Raw genomic sequence first — 22461 nt, forward strand, 5'->3', positions numbered from 1 at the left:
TCTGTATTTCTTGCTGCTAAGTTTGCATAGGAACTAGAAAAATAGTGTAGCTAGAACTGTATCATAATTTAACTGTCTGTGACAGTCACTGCCTGATAGTCATGGACTATGCCATGACTGCCATAGACTAAAAAATAAAATAAATATGTTCAAGCATCTTATGTATCTAAAAGGGGAAGGAGACAGGTGCTGGAAACGTGATTTAGGCTTCATCACTCTGAGTTTAGAGAGAGATAAGGGAGTAGGTAAACTGTATTGATGAGAAGTAGAGATCGCAACTGGAGCACGTAGTGGGATGTTTTCTGTTGCAACCTTTGAGCAGTATCATCTTCAGGGAATCCTTCAAGACACTACTCATGACTTAAAACAAGATTAAAAAACAATTACTTTTCTTGTTCTTTAGTCAAGAAATTTCTTACTTAATTTGATAAACATCTCCCACAGTAAATATTTCTGTGGAAAATAGCCCTTATCTAGTACATTCTTTATATCTTCGTGGCATGTGGTCAGAACAGGTAGAATTTAACATTGTCTTCTGGCTGTTATCCACTGTATTATTTCAATCCATCACTAAGCATACCTTCTATTTGGTTAGGTATTGTGTTCTGCAGTGCTTTTTATTTTGCAATGGAAAGTTAAAGGTCATAGAAGAATACTGAAAGTTTGGGGAAATGAAAAATAAAGATACCTACCCCTGGTTTGTTTTTCTTTCTGTATGAGAGAATTACTTAAGATAAGGGAAAGTGATAATTTCTTGATTAATTTTCTGCTTTATTTAAATCAGAAAGAGCTTACAAACTGACCCATTTGATGACACTGCATTCAAAACATGCATTCGAATCTTGACTTATAAATAAATTCCTAAATAAGCATTTGCCTATTTTTCATGTTCCTCTGGGGCATTGTATGAAAAATAACACAATGTTTAAGGTGTAGAAAGTGTATATTTTAACGGGCATCTGCTCAGCATACGCACAGTTGCTCTTCTGCACTACTTTAGACCTAAATTCTGAATTCAGGAGGGTGTTTTTTGGCCTGAAGTTCAGGCTGTGCATTTTGCATCAATATAGATAAACATGATCTATCATGTAAATTTAAAATAGTCTTCAATTTGAAGAGATTATTAGCAGTATGCATAAATGGGCAATATACTTGGAAAGATTCTTTTTTTTGGTCCAGCATTTTTGCTTTGACTGGTCCTTATGTGCACTAATACTTAGCTTATGCTGCATATTATAAACATCAGTTTTTTAAAACTTACTACAAAACATATATGTAAAGATGTAAAAACCTGATAACAGAGACTGTATTTGTATTTGTATTGTACTTGTATTTGAATCAATTGTCAATGAGTGTGCTTAGATTTATACTTGTAAGTTCCTTTCTAAATGGTGTGGATGGAAAAACTAAATACTTAATGTGTTATAAAAAATTACAGAAAACAAGGTATATATAACTAAATCTGTATTTCTTAAAATGGAGGAATCATAATACAGCAAGTAAATTAGAGCTCTTATATAAATGTTGAATTTAATGGGTTGCTCTCTTACAAATGTTCACAGTATGCAGTTTGTTTAAAATTAAATTATAGTCTGAGCTTCATAGACACTGGGGTAAATGAATAAAGCACTCATTATAGGAATTGCGCTTAACTGTGGGTGCATACAAATGTTGCAGTTTTTTTAATGGACAGTAGTGCCATGCTGGGAGCAATTTCATGATACAGGGTTTCAAACAAAACACCCACCAAGGTTATGCTGTCTGAAAACATTACCTCTTTTTTGTCAAACATCTTATCTGGAAGGCTCTAAAAGATCATGCAAATGTCTTAAAAGCAGACTCTTCAGTGTCTGCTTTTATGCTGAAATGTAAGGGGTGTATTAACTGAATGAGGCTTGCAAGAGGAAATTAGGCAGACTGGGATTTAGTCAGGATGATGGTGCACTACATAGGAAAAGTGGATATTAGGTAACAGGATAAATTCATACAATACTATATATATAATTAGTTAGTATCCTGATATATTAGGGGTCATGTTAGTGTAAAATCTGGGCAGTGGTATTGCTGCTAGTGTTGGCATATCACTTTCATAGTGGTGTATGTGAAATAGCTAATGAGCCATGCGATCTGTTTTGTCAAAGAAGCTTCCCATAGATTTGTTAAGATTTTTGCGTGCTTGTTTTTCAGCCAGATTGTTTCTCGTTCTTGTTTGATGGTAGTGATAGGAACAGTTATGCCACCATCTGTAGAAACAAGTGGTGAGCGTATAGCAATACTTGCATAAAATTCTAAGCTGATTGATAGAGCGTATTCTTTTCTGTTGTCAGCTCTGTGTCTTACATTACAGTAAGGATTGTCACTTAATACTCAGTAACTTTGTTCCGGCTCTTTCTTTTCCAGTGATGACTTCAGCCTAATAGAAAACAACTAATGTGATAGCTGGTAAAAAATATTGTCTTCAAGAGCCTGTTCAGTATTTTAATAACAATGACTAAGTTAATACTGTTGAAGGTATTCCAGGTCTGCTGTGATTTTGCCTCATGGTCAATTCACCTCTTTTGTACCAGTAAAATGTTGAAGCAATACAATAAAATTATTCTGGTCCTACAAAATGTGTGCCAAGGGGCCAGTCTAACAGTTTGCTAATAATAACGCACAAATGACTGTGAGTAAGCATTTCTGAGAGCCAGAATCCTCAAATTAAAAAAAAATAAAAAATAAAGGCAACATAAAAAGAAGATGCTCTCAGCCAGTGACTGAATGAGTTGCAGGCTCATCAGATTCCAGCTCTGGCAAGCTGACAGTAATTCAGATATCAGTTTATTTTAAACTTTACATCATTCATGAGGGACACCACAAGTGACCTTTCAAATATAAATGAAAAGCATGCAAGTGACCTCCTAATTTCTTCTCTTACTCCTATTTTTAGAAGAGCCATGACATGTCACTGCTTCCTCTTTTCCCAGTCAATGAGAAGATTGCTGTTGTCTGCACTTAGCCTTAGTTGTGGAATCAGTCTTTGGGTAGTAAATTATGGAGTTTAATTGGAGAGATGCAGGCAATAGCTACAAAAAGATTATTCTCTCTTCGATTAAAACTTTGATTCTACTAGAGTTTCATATCCCACTCCCCAAGCAGTAGCATAAGAGTGCAAGAAGAGCTACGTGTGTCAGATTTTCCATAATGGGAAAGCTCTAGATAATATTTAGCACCCAATGACTGGAAACTAAAAATAAGTTCATTGCTACCTCATATTGATGTGTCAAATCTGTGTTTTGATCTTTTTGACATGGCTTTCAGATTTTTCTTTCTGTTTGAAGCCGGGAGTGATTATAGAATGATGCCTGCCACTTATGGGAATGATATGTCTGCATTCCCCAATTTCCAGAAATAGAAGTGAGCTTATTCTTAGTAGATGCATCCTGATGGGCATAGTGCAGGTGCAACCTAGTGCTGGGGCAGATTTCATATATCATTATCCCATACAACGTCCTCCTTGATAGAGAGGATATTAGTGTGTAACATCACCTTGCCATGTGCCTGGTGGAGAGCCCTAGGAGAATGTGATTTCCTTGGTCGTGCTGTGTCCTTTTGAAGGTCCCCTTAGGCTGTCAGAGTGGCATGAAGCTCCTTTACCTACAAATCAACATTTCTCTCATTCTGCTGGGACACCAAGTAGAATCCAGCCTGTGCACTCCCCCAGCCTGTGCATCTGTCTTATAAAGTTATATATATATATGGGGGTTTTTTTTAAATTCTAGAATAAAAAACCCTCAACATATTCTGGTCCTTAAAAAAATTTGAATATATTATCAGGATGTAAGAACTATTTAGCAAATAGTAGGTATGGTGTGTACATTTCTCATAGATATTTTACATATGGCAAAAGTAAAAGAATTTGTGAATGTATTCACTAACCAGAGTGACTGTCAAGGAGAGGAGATCAATAATTGTTCCCTATGACACAGGTAGGGCAGAAATGCAGGGTTTCTAAGTATGATTTCTGAGACATGAGAGGCACATGCCCTAATTTCAGACGCTGGAAAACAGAATTTTCTGCCTTCTTTTTATCTTTTCATCAGAAAGGGCAATGCCCCTTTCCCCATTGAGTAACTCATGCCAGGGGATAGCAAAAACAGCAGAAACTCTCCTGCTCTGAGAATTCACACCATTCCTGGTGTCTTTATATGGGAAAGGAGTCTCCCAGGAGCAAGCTGGATATCTGAGTAGAGGTAGCAGCAGAGCCTAGAATTCAGCTTTCATCTGCAGCACTGGGGTATGATCTTTTGAAGTGGCCAGCTGCGTAGGGCTTATTATGCTCACTTATGTACATGCTAAATAATGTTTTCTATTTCTGGGACACTGATGCAATGTCTGTCAACTATGAAGCACATTTTCGTTTTGTAGTAAAGCAAGTAAGAAATCTGTAAAAGATTCAGGTAAAGTTAAACATGCTAAACAAATAATGAAAAAATAATTAGGGCAGTGAGGGAGTAAAGAGATGAGGCAAGATGGAGAAAAACATTCCTAGAGAGTCACAGCAGCAACAATATTTAATTTTAGCTTACTTGAGTAAAAGGCCTAAAAATTGAGAGACTACAGTTTTAAATAACAAAACCTCACAAATATCCTGGCTCTTTTGCTAATCTGTGCTCATAGATGCAAGTGACCAAAAATATGGATGTGTTAATTCACACCTGATGGTGTAAAGTACTAGAAAAGGAAGGAGGAACTGAAAACAAATATTTTATGTAGAGTGTCCTGATATTTTATATGGAGTTCCTGATCTGGGGAATTCAGGGCTTAGCACAACGTTCAATTTTGTGTCACTTTCATGCAGCAAATAAAAACCAGTTTTCTCCATGCCTACCACTTTGCTTCATGTTATCCTTGATAGGTTCCAGCTTAGATTACCTTGAAGTGGTTTGGGGCTTATATCCCATGAGCCTTATCTCTGTGGCAGCCAAAGGTGGAGCAGTTTTTAGCTAAATTAGAGTCACTTTTGCATGACTTGTCTAAATTCAGAGAGTAAAACAGGTAGTACTACTCTCTTGGGGAGGTCTACAGATTTCCATCTCTTAGGCTGCAGATAAAAAGCAAACATCTCTTGAGACTGTGTTTGTGCTTGCCTCGCTGGGGCACACACCAGAGCAAAGGCAGGCAGTCAGGGCTCTGCAGAGGTAAGGGCTACCAAGGCAGCCTGTGTGTACCCAGAGGATATCAGGATGCCACTCTGGGTATCAAACGAAGTCAGAACTTGATTGAGGCTCATCTAAGGCTGTGTATAAAAGATGAATTATTGATCCTTGTACTTTTAGATGCAGTTTGATATCCCAGTACTTTTGGTGGTGTGGAATTGGTGTAGATCATATGCTTGTGTTTGTATGTTAGTCTTTTTCCTTTTTAATGTTAGGGTCTCCTTCAGACTTCAGACAAGTGTTCAAATTCTAATTAGGGATGCATTCTGCCTTAATTTACTCCAGGAACGGGTTTGGTGGTGTTGGGTGTAAAATTGGACTCAAATATTATAAAATTATTTTCCAAGCTAAATGATTCTGTGATTCCCAACTTTACAAAACATATAGTTTGTGAGTTCCACCACAATTTCCATGCCTCACCTTCCAGCAAAACTAATTAGAATCCTGCTCAGATGGGATTTTGATTTGTTAGAAAATGAGTGATTACAGATCTGTTATTTTCATGCTGTGATAATGGTAATAGCAGACAAAGTCCAGCTGTTTTATAGCAGGGATAGCGGCTGCAATTACAGTCTGTGTAAACAACTGGCCAGAACCACAGTTATTGGAAGAAAATTAGCATTTAACAGCAATTCAGACAGAAATATTTATCTTTCGACAGAGGAGCACCTTCTAGTGGTCTCGAGTGAACACGGCAGCTAGTTAAACAGTTCTCCAAATAAGGAGAGCAAAATATGCTAGATAAAGAATAGCAATGCATATTTCTGTACACTATTTTTATGATTAAATTCATAATTAATTTAAAACGAAGGAAAAACCAAGCATATATTGGAAAAAAATGAAAACATTTTTCAATTACAAAATTTTCTTCTCCTCCCCTTTTCCCTGCTGACCTAATAGTTCACTAGCTTTTTTTACAGTTACCTTGAAAGAGTACTTTTGTATGTTCTACTTGTAACCTACCCACCCTTTTGCTTTCTTAGTAATGAAAATTTGTATTCATTACACACCAGCTCCAAAGGAAATTTGCCATGGAAATATTACTTTATTCAGTTTCACTGATTATTATAACACCATTTCTCCAGCTAGAGTAATCCTAGTAAACATAGATCTTGAAATGTATTATTTGTCCTGGTTACTTTTGCAAATAACATAGTATCAAATGATTTAAAATTCAGTTTTTCCTAAATTACTACTAAATATAGGAGCTATGACAGTTTCGTCTCATCTGTGGTCTCTTTCAGTCTGTATGTAGCAGATAATCCTTTTTGGACATGATTATATAGTGTACATAATACAAATGAATGATGTACTATTTCTAGAAAAGCATTGCTTATTAATCCTAATTTGCCTAATATTTTATCATTGCAGGATATTTGTGCATTGGTGGAAGCTAAATAGATGAAACATATTCATACTTAGATTTTCATGACATTTCTCTGAATTTTTCAGTTGCGTGAAAAATGTTAAGTGCAAAAACTCAGATTTTCAGGTGATTAAAAGAAGACATAGCTATTCAATTTTGACTATAAACATTTAAAATATATTCTTGAGTTATCAAAGTAGGGAACTTGACATGTCTTTTTTGAAGAAATTTTTCAGCATTTGGAAACTTCAGCCCAAAACTGAAATAAGTCTTGCGAAAATTTGAAAAAATCCCCATGAAAGCTAATTTTGTATCATTTGTTTGGGTGATGCCATTATAAAATAGGTTTGTTGAAATAGTAATTTGGCATCCTCCATCCATGCTAGGAGGGCAAAGGGGTAGTAAGACAAAGTTGATGGAGTTCTGGGGTTGTCAACCACTTCTGTAACCACAGGAACAATATTCTGGAAAATATTGCAAGTGCTACGCAGTCACTTGTAAGAAGTACAACTGCTAACCATAAGACTGGTCCAAGTCTGGCAGAATAATAATTAGCATTCCTGTGTAAATCTGTGCAGATTGAAGCACATACTAGTTCTGACATAGAACTGGATTAACTGATTATATCCCTTTTTAGTGCTCAGACAAGTGTTGATCTGGATGCTTATACAGCTGCCAGTTGTATATCTGTATGAGAAGTGTATAGCTTACAAAAAACCATTTTTCACCAAGTCTGGAAAGGCTCAGGTCTAAGTGCATACCCCTGTATTCCACTGTGCGCTAGAGAGCATCTTTTTTGTCACTGGAATATGCTTCCTCTCAGTCCCATAAAACCAATTCTCCACTTTGTTTTGCACTGGAAACACAGACATGCTCAGTAACCCCTGGAATGCCTGTTTATCTAGTGAGTCTCCATAATAGATGGCAGAGTTGCAAATATTTATTGAAGACAAAAAAACCAAACAACTCATACTTAATTTAGTTTGTTTTCTGACTCAAAATTTTTTATAAATGTTTATTTTAAAGGCCTCTGTAGTAGATACATTGTAGGCAATTCTACTTACTATTAAAAATAAGCTTGTGAATTGGTTTCAGGAGAAAAGAACAAACAGTATAGAAAAAACCCTGATTATTTTGACAAATTGTTGTGGAGTATCATCAAACTGATATTGAGGAACAGAGATTTCAGCACTTTCCTTCAGAGATCAGCAGCAGCATTATACAGGCTATAAATACTGCTATGTTTCTTTTATCTGCTATGAAGTTTGGATTCCAAAGAATTCAGAGAAGGAAAATGTAGTTTCTAGGGGGCATGACATATATGGTAATAAAACATTTCAGCTCTAAAATTTTAAAAAATAAGAAGAATCATGAAATTGCTTACATACGTTAGGCAGTTAAAACCCCAGGTTTCTTAAAAATGCTAACAATTGTAAAAGAATAAAGAGTGCAAAAATATAATTAAATACTTACATGCCCTTTAACTAACATTTTTTAAATATTATGCAGTGAGGCCATTTTAAAAGAGAATTATTTTTTTCACATTAGTTTTGTAACCTGGGATTGAATCACATAGAATTAAAACACCTACACTTCACAAACAAATGCGTTAGCATTTTCTGTTGCTAATGCAGTGTTTTCAGTTAGTTCCCCACTAAAAAATGTTCTAAAACATTACAGGAAATCAATATCTATTTTTACAGGTTTCCTTTTATCTGCATCAGCACAATTGTCTAAACCTGAAGTAATAACATCAGTAATAGTAAAGTCTAAAAATTATAGGCTAAATCTTTATAATGGAAATTGAGAAGTGCAGAAAAATTCAGAATTAAGCCTGCCTACACCCTAATTCTGGCATAGCTTTAAGTCTTCCCACATTATCTGCATTTTATAACTCTTCCAAATCAGCAGTCTGAAATTTTGCTTCAAGGTAATAGCAATGACATTAACGTAAAGCAGAGATGTGGTGCCTTCAGGAGTCCCACTACAACGTTTGGTATGGCAGATGGCACTGACCATCACCACCCGGCTCTTATTTGCCTTTGGGTAACCCACTAAGAAAAGAAAATGTCAGCTCTTTCCTTGCAGCATCAAAAGTCCAGCCTCCTGTTCTTGTTTTGGTTTTAAAAAATGAATGTACTTTCTTTTGAACAATTCTATTCTTTTCTTCTTTGAGAAATAGCAAGAAATCTTTAAAGGCTATGTGGCATTTCTAAAATGGCATTTCTTTCTCTAAAGAAGATAGAGTGTTATGTATTTCACCTGTGTGCACTCACCTGCAGTTTCTGTTCAGATAAGGCCCTTGAGACCACCAAAATCAGGTAAGACAGGCTGCACAAGAAGCCCAGTGGAAAGACATTTGTCTATGGACATCAGTCTTCTGACCAGTGTTGGCTGAACTGGTGGGAAACCAGAGATCCTAAGTTCCCTTTGTCTTAGCACACAATGTTCTGTGTGAGGACATCAGTTTTCTAGCTGGGTCTGTAGCTGAGACCTTGACTGTCACCTGCATTTTACCTTAGACTGCAAAAGCTGAGAACTGCAGTGCTCCCTGATTAAGGTTCACCTTTCCCAGCTGGAGGAAGCCCCGTCTGTGCTGAGTCATGTGAAGTGGAAGGGACTGAGCCAGCAAGTGCCAAGCTGGGAGAAGTCCTGAGAAGAGAACTTGGGAGGGCTATAGATTTGATAGGTCCCTGCAGGAGGCCAGCACATCCCATCATCTCCTGATTGCAGGCTCCAGGCAGAGCACAGGGAGACTTGGCCACTCAGAGTCTTGGATGTCTCTCTAAAGCAGGAGCAGAGAAGCTACATTTCTTTACAAGGCAGATGATGGACCATATCACCTGCCTCTGCTGTGGTTCCTCCAGCTGTAGAATCAGTCTAAGCATATTTTTTTCTCCTGCCTAAAGAGATTTGACTTCCACAGATGAAAGCAATGTAGAATAGTGAAGTATTTTAATAGAATTGTGGTATTGTTACAGTTTTTTGCCAAGTGAGGTGATTCTGAGGCATGGCAAATAAAAACTTTGATATCAGAATACACTCATTTATATATCTTGAAGAGAAACCAAACTTTTAGGCACATCTGAACATTTTTATTTAAAAAAATAAGCTCTTAAGCTGTCTTAATAAATAAACATTTCAGTAGTTTCTCTCTGAGATGAATGTATTACAAAGAAAAATATAGAATATAAAGATTGCTTTCCTTAGCAACTTTGGGAAATCTGTAGCAAAATTTATCCCTTCAACTTAGAGAATTTTGGTTTAACAATTTTTGCTTACCTAACACTGCTGAATGTACAATAGTACATGAGAAAGTTTTTTCTCTGGCAGCAGCTGAGCACATACATAAAAGGTCAAATCTTTCAGGCCATGGTCTATCTTGTGTTCATTGAATGTATTAGGAAGATGTTAGAATATCTATATAAGGTACACAAAAGCTACCTAGACCTTGCAGTCAGTTTTGTAGGCTAATAAATTATTACAATGATGTGTTCAAAGTCATAATAGTTAGGTATTTAACTGGATACCACGTCCTCAGATTTAATCCAAACAAAGATCTGTGAGAATCCAATATTGCAACGTACTCGTCATAGTAGAAGATGCTTACTTTGGCTCTTGGCTGTTTAGTTTATTGTTCACTTATTGTAGCAAAATGGAATAAACATTTAATTTCATTTGTTTGTGTCATTCTATCCAGGTAATATTGTAATACAACATTTTAGGAGGATGTACTTCAAACTAAAAATACAAGCAAGTGAATATGAACAGATGTCTTGTGCCTTTTAACTCTTACTTTGCAGAAAACTTTTGGCTTCAATCAGGGCAACATTAGCATTAGATCAGCCTAGTTGAACAAAAATGCTTTTTAAAACTATATTTAATTGATTATATAACCATTTATAACGAGGAAAACAATTTCTAGAACCCTTATCAGCTACTAGCTTGTATTCATTGCTGAGTATCATGAGAAACAGGAATAGTTTAGGGTAAGAGATGGAAGGATATTTATTTAAAGTTTATGCTGTGCTTTTAGACTTAGCCCAGGACAAAGGCATGGTGTGTGAGATGTCCAGGCTGGGACAACAGCCAACAGAGGCTCTGTGGCACAGATGTGTTTTGTAGCAATGCCCTTATCTGCTATTTTTCCTTCTGTTCTTCATTATTCAGGGTTGGTTGAGACTAATCTTATTAGAAGCATGAGGTTATTTCTTCTCTTTTTTTTCTTCTTTTTCTCTTATTTGTATGAGCATCTTGGGACCTCTGTTACAGATGGCTTTATTGATAGATAATTAATGAGCTTTATAGAAATTGTGGACACAGACAATAGAGGTAAACAGACACGGAGGCATCTTTCCAATACACAATTAAAAATATTTTTCTTTTAAAGTAAGAAAGATTGAAATACTAAGAAATATAAAAGGAAAGAAGCAGTACTTAGAATGAGGTAAGTACAGACACAGGCATGCAATTTTTCTCTGGGATTTTGTGAGTGTAGTAGTATATCCCAACACCTGTAAAGTGTTTCAGATTATCAGGACCAGATTCTTTTCTTGTCACAGACAATTTTAAAAAAACATTTTTCTTGATCTTATATGTATATATTTAGACAATACAATTGAAATATAGAACGAGAGAGATTGAATACCCATGTAGGTATAATTTTCTAATACAAAGAGAAAATTATAATAAAACTGTGGAAATTAAAGAATTAAGACTGTACAAAGTATATTAAAATCTATTTTGTCATCAGTAACTTTGAGCGCAAAGTTAATGTGCTCACTGATACACGGGCTTTCATAATTAACAAGGTAATGTGTGGAACTTGGCAAGAAAACAAGTCAGCAGGTGGCTGATTATTGGAACATGATCATTTTGCCCATAGAGTAAGATGAAAGAACACGTATTTAATGACTCTTGAAGGTGGATGTTCTGATGACTGTTGTGCTGGTTGAATGACTAAAATGTATTGTAGTCTAATTATCTTGGACTGTCCTGAAACTGTGATGCTAAGACCCCAAAAGAACAAGAGAAGAAGCATTCTGAGTAGTGGCATCTCTTACCCTTCTTGCAGCTCAGCCGCCTTTCTATTTCAGAGCTTTTTCGGTGCAGACTTCTCCCTGTAGAGAAGTTCAGAGTTCAAGGCAGAACAGGGGCTCCCCTGAAGCAGAGCACTAATAAGAAACAGCTGTAGTTGCCCGATGTTGGGGGAGCCCCTGCTGCCTGGGAGAAGACTTAGCACAGCTCTCTAATCCATGCCTGTTTATTTCATGAGCAGATTCACTGTGGCTCTGACTATCCTCAGGGACTTTATTTATTTTTTGTTTGTTTGTTTTTGGAAATGTGCTGCACTTTCCTGGGTTAATGAGGTCCCACTGCCGCTGGAATTCTATTGCAAGCAGCATTAAAATGAAGTACTTGTAGAAAGCCTCTCTGCATATGCTCAAGCAGTTCAGCTGTAAGCATTCTGGCAGTTATTAATTGCACAATCACAATCACAGAAGCACTTACAAACAGATGAAGAAATAATTAACAGTAACTAAAAGGAGTCTTCTCAACACTGCTCTTAATCTGGCTGTATTTTTCTCGCCCAGAATTAAAGATGCTACTTAGAACTTTTCATCATTTTTTATTCCATGTTGCATGTACATACAGATAGAAGTATTGTTTCACAATAAATTAGGATATGACAACAATATTTAAAATGCCAATTCTGTTAAGCTAGGAGCTGCTAGTGTTTCTTGTCATGTTAAATCTTACTCTACATTTCTGTGTATTCTTGCTTATTCAAGAGATATCTGTACTATATGGGAGACCAAATATGAAATGAGTCTGGTGACACAAAGCCGAAAGAGCAGTTGGAGATGCAATTCTTTGTAGACTGGTGTTTAAGTCATTGTTCTCAGGGACAGAATGATGTCCCTTACCCTTCCTGTCAGACAACATGAGTACTGGCATTTGGGATGACATTTTATACTTCTAATTCTTTGACAGAATGTCTTATTTGCGATTGTAAAAATGATTGGGTCAAGGCAACTGTTGATGCCGCAGGTGATCTTTGTGACTTTGTAAATGACACTTAATGTGCTTATATTCCCACAGGGTGGTTGACAATTAATTCTGTAAATTAGTATCACCATCATCATAACATGGTAAGGTATGACAGAAACAGCGAACACAATCATCGCAGCTGAAATCAGTAACAGAGGCCTAACAAGTCTGTTCCTTCTTTGCTGACGTTTACTGAATTGTAGTAATGCTCTCAGAGTCAACATATAGCATGTAAAGATGACTGTGACTGGAATTAGGAATCTCAATACAATTTTGGAGAATGTGAATGGCGTGGCAAATTGTAGTGGTTGTTGGGTGCTATCCAGGTAATTTATGATGTTGTGCTGTCTTCTAGCTGCAACTGTGCAGTACACCTCAGGCAGCGATGCAATTGCTATGAAGATCCATACCCCAACGGTGCAGAACACAGCCTTTTCTTTGTCCCACCATGTCAATGAACTGATGGGATGAACAGCACCTATGTATCTGTCAAAACTGATGAGTGTCAGGAAATACACACTTCCGTAGATATTAATACTAAAAAATAGTTCTATGATCTGATAAAACAGTTGACTGAAATAGACAGCAAACTTCTGGATATTATAATATACTGAAAAAGGTGCCATGAGAGTCCAAGTAAAGTCACACAGTGCCAAATTAAAGAGAAATATGGTATTGGTAGTCCATGTCTTCATGCAGTAAACATAATGTCGTAGTGCAAGTATGTTGCCTAGGAATCCTGTTAATAAAGTGAAAAGGCAAACCAGAATCAGCAAATAACAGTACCACTCCAGATTAGGATTTCTGTTGCAAATGAAAGTAATGCATGTGCCATTCATCGTCTGTCCATGGAATACACCTGAAGGGAAAAGAAAGACCAACAGCCTTTAAAATAAAAATTGAGTTGGATACATTGCATTTAAAATTCAAAAATAATAAGTTGAATTCAGTGTTTGAACTAGTAAAAGAGTTCAGAACATAGTATAATATACAAACTCTCTTCTCTATCTGAAAAAAATGTAAACTCCAAGTAGGTAACACAGCTTACTCTACAACACCCACACAAGCAGATCTTCATGAGCTTATATGCAAAGCTTTATATACTTTCCTCTCTACTATTTACTGTAGTGTATGATGGATGTGAGGAAAAAAGTGTACATTTTCAAGTGGGAGTAGTGTCCCTTGGCCACTAATGTGTTTGTATCTATCTTTGGAAAAAGCAGAAGAGGTGACGGGAGGCCAGTGATTGCCCATGCTCATTCCATCATTGCTTTGGTTGCCTTGAGCATCCATATGGGGCCTAGGGGCAAGTTTCATGTGGGCAGCTGTGCAGTGAGCTGTGGCTGAGATCAAGAAAACAGCATCAAGATGAAGGTTTTCAATCTAAAGTGCTAGACAAGGTGCTTGTTTTGACCCTTTTTGTTGATTTTCTTCTGTAAATATTTGTCCCAGGATTAAGATTGTGCTTTGGTAGGGTTAGAGAATATTCTTTTTGTCTAACTTCACGGCCTACTTTGTATCAATTCCCATTATGGAATACGTGGAATATAGATCTGTAGTATATTTTCAAAGCACATTTTTAATGCTTATAAAGTCTTATGCTTAATTCTAATGATTTTTTTACTCCTAATAAAACCAAAGGCTGGAATATTCTGTCAGAATGAGCTGTCACCAATTGCAGTTTGCTGTGTTTCTAGAAAATTTCCAAACGATGCCAAACTGTGAGGCCTGTCCAAGTAGAAGCTTTGTATGAGGATCATCCAAACAGCAATTTGTAGATCAGAGTACACTACAGTGCTTGCTAGGATGACAGAATAAAATTTTCATCACTACAGGCCACACTTTGAGTGGAAGAAAGGACCTTTTCAGATAGTTATTGGTTCATTGAAAATTTTGAAACATTTTCAACGATTAAGTTGGCAATAATGTTTTTTTTCCTAATGTAATTCTTTGCTTTCATGTCAAGTTTAATACAATAAGACTTTTCCAAAGGCATGTTCACATACATGGATCAACATATAACAAACAGAAGCTGCAGTGAAGACCTCCTAAATAAAGACTGCATTATTGTGCTTTGCAAATTTATAGTCCATTCAGTTAGCTGACAAAAAGCTGGCTTAGACTGTACTCAACAAAACTAAGGAAGGAAAGTGGTTTCTCTAGAAGCTGAGCAACAAAGGCAGTCAAATGACTTTCAGGAAATTATGTAGATAGAAAACCATCTGTTCTACTCAATGCATTTCACAGGTGGGGAGTGTTCGTTCTATAAATTTATTTTTTCAAGTATTGAAGCACTGGACTTTAACCTAAGGTAGCTATACGTTCCCTGCTCCTTAGCCTTTGTGAATATAAAAAATTATGCAAACTGTGTAATTATTTTCTTCCACTGAAATTTATAAGATATCCCTGTAAATTCTTAAAAATATGAAACATAGCTAAGTAACATTTTCTCATGGTATGTTCAATTAAAAGTAGTTTGAATAGGTATAGGAAATTTATATTTTCTTAAAATCCTCTTGGCTAGAGTTTGTGTGTTCTTGGAATTAAATGGCATTTCCTACCTCTCTGCCTTCCTTTTCAGTACTTATATATGAAGGCACCAGACACTTGATTCCAAGTTGTGTTTATGGTATAAATAAGTCCTAACTGGCTACAAACAGTATGGCCATAGCTGCACAAGGGAATTATAATGCCAGGTTCCTGATCTTATTAAGCTTCTGGCCAAGGGCTGTAGGTAGGTCTAAATAGAGGGAGGCCAACAGCTGTGCCACCTGCTCTGCTTTGCTCTAAGTTGGGCGGATAAAGTCTGGATGTGCAGCCTTACAACTGTGTTAGGGCAGTCACAGACTTGAACAAAACAAATCCCCTATCTCCTTCATCACCTTCGGTTTACTGGGCTGCACTCAGGGCTGAGCTGTATGAAGTTGGTTTTGTAGCTGGAGGAGATGGAGCTGCCCAGCTGTGTAAAGTGCATTTGGAGCTCAGAGAGTCATTAGAAAAAATGTCTGTTTGTGTAGGTTATTTCCCCCATGCCTGACTTGGGAGTCCTATCTGAATTTTCTAAAATGTTTTTCCTGTCTCCTGTTAATTCTTTGTATTGTAGTAGAGCTTAGAGACCATAAATAAGACTAGATTCTTGAAACTGTGCTTTGCAATTGAAATTAGTGACTTACAAGGTGGACACAGAGGAGCAGGTGCAGAGATAAAAAGAACTTTTCCTGAGTTAACTTAATAAGCAAGAGGAAAACACAAGGCGTCTGACCCCCAGCTTGGTGCTATTCCGGGATCTCCTGGTCTTCCATCAGAAGAACTTAAGTCCTTATGCGATCAAGGATGCAGTCTGACTGCATACAGGAAGACAGGCAGCATGCCCTGCTCTATGCTGAAGCCATTGGAGCTACCCTGATGTCCAGAAGATATGTGCTGTAATAATTTTTCAGAAGTGACATTTTTTTACATCAGACAATAGCAAATCTTCTGTCTTAGCTCCAACAGAATCACTCAAGTTACAGGATATGACTAGTACATTTTGAATCCAAAATTTTGCATCTGTATTTTAAGAAAACTTTCTTTTTCTGAACATTACAGCATTCACTTCTAAGTCCATGTATTCTTAAGCAAAGCGAGCAGACACACATATGCATATTGGGGTGGAATAAGCAGCAGCACCATGGCGTTATAATGTGCATATGTTGGTCGTGCTGTCTAAAACCAGACCAGCCAAACTTTTATGAAAGTAGAACTGGTTTTCAAGGTTAAAAAATACTTCCCATTTATTGAGGTTAATTTTTCAGTTGAACAGTTTCAGTCATTGATGAAGATGACCTTGAGCACTAAGTGGGCAGAAAGAGCAATCCCTTGATGGCATGCCCAGAATTAAAGGAGTACATCTGATTCAATGAAGAGCTTAGTATAAAAATATTACAGATGTGTTCGGGAAATGGTTGAAGCTTATGGTTTCCATCACTCATAATTAAGACAAGAAAGCATGCTAAATGCATAGGTAAGAACTTGCTGTTTTTCTTGGTTCTGCTTCTGCAATTTAATGAGTGCAACCATCTTATGGGCTATGGATCTAAATATACTAGACAAACTTTAGTTTTTAAAAAGTGACCTGTTTGACTTGATTTTTTGTATCTGCCTATTGAGTTGTCTTTTCTCTTGGACTGAAAAAAATCCTGGTTGGTTACTGCCTGGTTTGTTGCAGGACCCTAAATGCTCTTCTACCCTGTGTTCACTTAGTACCACTGATGTGGTCTCCAAAGCCTTGGAGCAGATAAAAGACTTGTTTCCAGTAAAAAATTACGTTTTGAGGAAACTTCTGGTGGAGCTAGGAAACACTATGATAGGAGAATCTTGATTGATTTTTGTATATAGTTAATTCACAGTTTATAACAGGTGGTCATTCATATGGCATTTAACTTGCATTTGCAAAGGTCAGTTAGGCTTAACACATTTATTTGGGATTTTTAAAGTATATAATTTTTATGTGTAAATATATCCTAATAACCATGTTCTTCTCTGTCATACCTGTCAGGGTTTATTTTACATTTTTAACAAGTTCATAATAAGCAACTAATTTTTCCTGAAGTAAAAAAAACAACAAAAAAGAAAGTTTAGACAAGTCAAAAGCTTATTTTGTGCAATATTATCCCTCATCTACTCTCTTTGCCCTTTGCTACTTTTTGTTTGCTATTCTTTATAGTAAAAGCCCTAATTTTACATGAACTGTTTTATTTTTCTGGAATTGCTCTGAGAATTTTGTTGGGCTGTTTGGAATTGTATTTTAAGCTATTCCAGTTACTAGATAGGTTTTCCAAATTTCTGACCATTCATACTCCATAATATTTCTGTAATGTGTGCTTTCAAAATGTAACCTTTTAGCTCATTCTATTAGGAAAAAAAAGCATTATACAGAGTCCTAGGTCTTGTTATAAAAAAATAACAAACATTATTTGCAATTTTTACTTTAACAACTTACCTGTTAGGTAATCATCTGATACAATCCATTTTTATTTCAACTGAATTGATATGAAAGGATATATAAAGCAATGTGAGCATTAGGTGGATCATTTAACAAATTTTAGTTTAACTGCGTTTAGCGTATTATATATACTGGGAACAATAAGTAATATCTGCAGCATTTGTATGCAGTTAGGTAAGAAGATTGTGCTAATATCAAATTCCTTTCATTTTTATATATCAGTATTGTGATTAAAGTACTGTTTCTTTCTTTCAAAAATTATGTTCATGAACCCTGCTTGAGAGTTAATTGAGTCCTGTATGGCAAACACATGCTAAGTAGAAGGAAAGTTGAAAGTGGAAGAATTTGCCTACTGAAGACAGTGTTTATGAAAATATTCTTGTAAGAATATAACATTTACACATATTTGTAGGTATTAATCACTGTATATTAACTACATAGGAAAAAGCATTGCTTTGGGGAGTACAGGTACAATGAATATTTATTAAATCTTTCTCTTACCTGTTTTAGAAAAGTTGGAGTTATCTGTTTTCCAGAAGTCTAGATTCCAGGCTGTGTTTTTTCTCTCCATTAATCTGGACCTCCTGAAGTCACAACTCTATTTTGTGAATACTGCTTATTATCCAAGGTGTTGGTAATATTCCACATGCAATGGCAGCTGTTCAGAGAGTAGGTATCAAACTGCAAGGGAAGTATCTTTTATCATTAGGCCCCTCCTCTCAGTAAGTCAGGATAATATGCTATTGCCATAGCAGCCTCTGCTTGCTCTTTAGGGAAGGACAGACTTATGGGACATCCTCAGTCTAGCTAGGCCTGGGGCTGTCATGCTTTCCAGCAGGGAAAGCATAGAAGAGTACAGGAGCTTGGGGCAGGTATATGTGTATTTGCACTTCCCCTTTCCTCACCTTTCTTCACTCACAGAATCCTTGTTGCTGCCCTACTGCTGGACTGGTCTGTGGACCTGTGTTGCTCTTGCCCCATTGTAGAGCTTCATTCAGCCACCCTATACACACCTGTCACTTCTCCTGCCTCATGGTTCCCACATCATCCTCAAGTCTCAGCTTTGTCAAAGAGCTCTCATCCTCCAGTGCTTAATCCAGAGCTCACATCCTACCTATTCAGCCCATAGCCCATGTCTGCTCCAGGTCTTCAAGTCTTCTTCCCCCAGACCTGCATCTCCATCTTCAGCAGAAAACATCAGTCCTGGGATCTTCATGTCTGCCTAAATGAGCACTTCAAATTTTCAAACAGCTTCCCCTTGTGTCCAGCTCTAATCAATGCTAAATGTGGACTTGGTAGTTCAACAACCAGCTCAGAGAAATTGCCTCCATCTCAGATCATTTCACTTCTCAGTCTGCTATATCACTTCTCTTGACACTTCCTGTCCAGCTCCTCATATTACTTCTGTTCTCCCTGTTATGACATCTTCTAGCACCAGGCTGCACTGTCTCCTTGTTAGATGCTGTCCTTCACCTTGCTGCTTGAATTATCCATTGTCTTCCTTTACTCCCTCTTGGCTTCTGCTGTGGCACTCTCAGCTTTGCAAAAGCAAATTCCCATCTCTTGTGCTGGCGAAGTTTTCAATATTCTAAACAATTCTCTAAAGGTAAGAGATGACAGAGAAGAAAAGCTAGCTCAGGAAAAATATGTTTTCATCAAAAATATCAGAGGTTTCTCCTAACACCAGTGGTGAGAGTAAGCAGAGCTTCTTTTCAAGTGGCAAGACACACCAGTATTCTTTGAAAAAAGATATGCTTTGCAGAATAAAGTATAATACCCTATCATATAATTAAAGTGATTAAGTCTAAGAAAAACATACAGTATAAGATTCTAATCAGACTCATAATTTGATTTCCAAATGAGGTTAGGGAAGTAAATAATATGTCAGTGGACGTACCTCAAATATTTCACACTGTCTTAGAAATGAAAAGCTGTCTTTGACAGGAAAAAGGAAAATTATGTATGAATCACTAACCTTTTTTAGCGTTTGAAATGCATTGTTATGGCCTGTGGTCTTTCTCATCATCTCTTAAAAATATTGCTAATAATACCTTATTATTGCATTTTTTACTCCTTTTGGATTGCAAGTAATTTGTAATTTTGTAGCAATAATATCTGTTCATGCTGAACTGCAGAAGAGTAGTTCGTCTGCATGATGCTGTGTCTGTCCTCTTCACACACGGTGGAATATTTGGATGTAGGAAGAAATACAGTTTAGTACTATATTTTGGTTTTATTACTATGTAAACATGTATTTACTGGCTGACTAAAATACTTCTCATAATTTTTGTACCATAGGTCAGTTGCTCCGTCTGAAAATGTTTCGAGAGGACCATGGGTCTTGGATGACAATGTTCTTCAGTACCATCCTCTTCCTTTTCATATTTTCTCACATTTATAACCTGTTCCTCATTATGGCAGGGAATATGAGGTAGGTTCCAGAGTTTATTTTTGTCTATTTTGCTCTAGAATATACTTTACTGTAAACTTTTTAATTCCTCTGCTTTCTGAATTTAGGTGGAATAGTAATTTAACTGGTTAGTTAGCAAGAGGATAAAAATATTAGTTATAAAAAATGGAGTTCCAGACTAATGTTAGCAACTGTTAAATCATGGTAGTAATGACCATTATATTTTTATTTTTTTTTTTAATTATAGCTAAACTGATTAGAAATTACAGCTGAGTGGTTTATAAGATTAAGCATTACTATTGTGCCTGGGGAGGAAGTTCAGAGTTAAAAGTAATTGAAGCATCTAAATTTGAGGAAGCTCATAGGTATTAAATGGGTAGTACAGTTCTGTTTTGCTTGTGTACAATAATATTTGCTGATCCAGTGTGTTTAGAATATTCTTAACTTTTTTTTTCCCATAAGGTGCTCTGACAGCAAAATTTTGTTTGGCTGAAGGAACAACAGCCATCTATTATATATAGATTTATTTTAAATTGAGATCTTGATATTAATTTTCTATCTTAAGACCTGCTTTCTCCTATTATCTCAAAATTAACGCCACTTTCATGTGTTGATTTTCCTGAGAAATCCTCTATTACTAGTCATCTGATATATACAAAATGAATTCATTGGACAAAAGTCCTGCAGCAATGTTGTTTATGAAAGGCAAGGTAGAGCATCTAAAGACTTCCCAGCAAGAAATAAGAAATCCAAAGTATTTATGAGTTGAAGAACAATGCAAATAATTAAATTCCTCAGAATTAAATTGCTCAGAATATCAGAGCCATATGAACAGACAGATGATGAGCAATTTAATGGGCAGTGGTGTGCTGTGTTGCAGATCTTAAGCATGTCAACAAAAACGTGCAGTGTTCAAAGTCCTGTAAACAATATGACATAAAGAAAAAGGTGAGTAGGAGGCTGAATGAACATAAGCTCAGACCAACTGGGATAATCATGAGATTATGACATGAAGACCAAATGTATTGGTTTGAGCCAGGCAGGTAAAGCAGCAGACTCATCGACTGTTCTATGAAACGATCACAGTAATGACATGGTAAATATGAATAGGTGCTCAATAACAGGTGGGATAATTAGGATGAGGAAGCAGGGAGCATTGCAGGTTTCTGGCTTCCCTATTTACGTAGTCATACTATTATTGGTTTTATGTTAAGATTTATATTTGATATTCCTAATGTTCCATAAACTAAAACCACCTAGCTGTTAGACAAAGCATTAAGAATTTTGAAAGCCAGACTCTTGTCTGGAAGTCAGATTTAATTTGTCCTTGTCCACATTTCTGCTTCCTGTATCTGTTACAAGCTTCCATTAGCTGCACTGAAGAGATTGTGTGGCTCTCAGCATCCACATCCATGGAAATAGGCACACCCTAGTACTAAAATAGCTGTGTCAGACAAACCCTCTTGCATCTTGTAGGGTGAAGCCTCTCCTTCCCTCGAGCTTATGCCCCAGCTCTGGATTTGTTGTGATTCTTTTGGGAGGTTCACCATAGTGTGCTCATGGAATTGCACAGCTTTTTTCCAAAGTTGGCCGAGTGCTTGTTACAGACATGTTGTCTCTCCATTCCAGCAGGAAAGGATATGGAACAAACAGTTTCAGTCTCAAACAACAGAACCTAAATCATCAGTAAAACTTGGGAGAGCTCTTGGATCAGTCCTCTCAAAGCAGGGGTAGAACAATCTGTAGTACTTTTGAAAAGAGGGTTTCTACAGTGAGCATCATCAAAACCAACTGCTCCATGTTGCCTTAATGAAATGTTTCAAGGAGTGCGTTATTTTTTCCTGAGTAAATGAAAGCTATTTGCTTCATGGTTTGTACTTCTGTGCAAAAGAACAGCTCTGTCTATATCTTTTACCACATTGCCTTACTGAAATGACTGTCACCACAGAGACGGTTTCCAGGATGAAGGTCAGAGTTCGCCTGCATGAAGGTTATGGTGTTTGTGGAGGGAAACTGACCTTTGAGCCTGTGGGCTTCTAGGAAACACAGGCATCCCACATTATACATCTTTCAATACATGGGCTATGAAAGCCTTCCTTTCTACAAGACTAAGTGAAAAACATTCTTTTTTTCTGCTTTTTTTTTTGTTTTCTCCTTGCAATGTCTCTAGATCACCTTTCCTTGGGTGCTGGCACCAGAGGGATTCTGAAAAGTTTCTTTATGTCAGATGTTTGGTCTCATCAATGAAAATTCCTTTCTGGCACACAAGTAGGAAGTCATACATCCTACATTATGCCTGCATTGTTGATTACAGCAAAAGCCCCTTTGAGGACTTGAGAAACCTGTGATTGAAAGCTCTGTCATGTAACCATATCTAAAAAAGGTATATTTTACAGTTGCCAAAATTGGGTTTTTTTGTGTCTTAGTGCAGCATACCTAAAAAGTGTGAATA

At 36.7% G+C, this 22461-nt stretch overlaps 2 protein-coding genes across 4 annotated transcripts in view; one reads left to right on the forward strand and one right to left on the reverse strand.

Moving 5' to 3' along the window:
- Window positions 1-22461, forward strand: part of TMEM117 (transmembrane protein 117) — a 192278-nt gene that overhangs the window by 19970 nt on the left and 149847 nt on the right. For all 3 annotated transcript variants that reach the window (XM_088165566.1, XM_088165565.1, XM_014871126.2), the window contains exon 3: window positions 19898-20030. In XM_088165566.1, coding sequence (XP_088021692.1) covers window positions 19898-20030 — 133 coding nt within the window. The remainder of the gene's footprint in view (window positions 1-19897; window positions 20031-22461) is intronic.
- Window positions 12205-19655, reverse strand: LOC106850079 (P2Y purinoceptor 1-like). The gene is made up of 2 exons (XM_014871127.2): window positions 18101-19655; window positions 12205-13474 (listed from the first exon to the last, which is right to left on the reverse strand). Exons 1-2 carry the CDS (start codon window positions 18168-18170, stop codon window positions 12453-12455), a joined length of 1092 nt encoding a protein of 363 aa, XP_014726613.2. The 5' UTR covers window positions 18171-19655; the 3' UTR covers window positions 12205-12452.

Source organism: Sturnus vulgaris, chromosome 5 (genome assembly GCF_052056855.1).
Source record: "Sturnus vulgaris isolate bStuVul1 chromosome 5, bStuVul1.hap1, whole genome shotgun sequence".
In the NCBI taxonomy this organism is placed as follows: Eukaryota; Metazoa; Chordata; class Aves; order Passeriformes; family Sturnidae; genus Sturnus; species Sturnus vulgaris.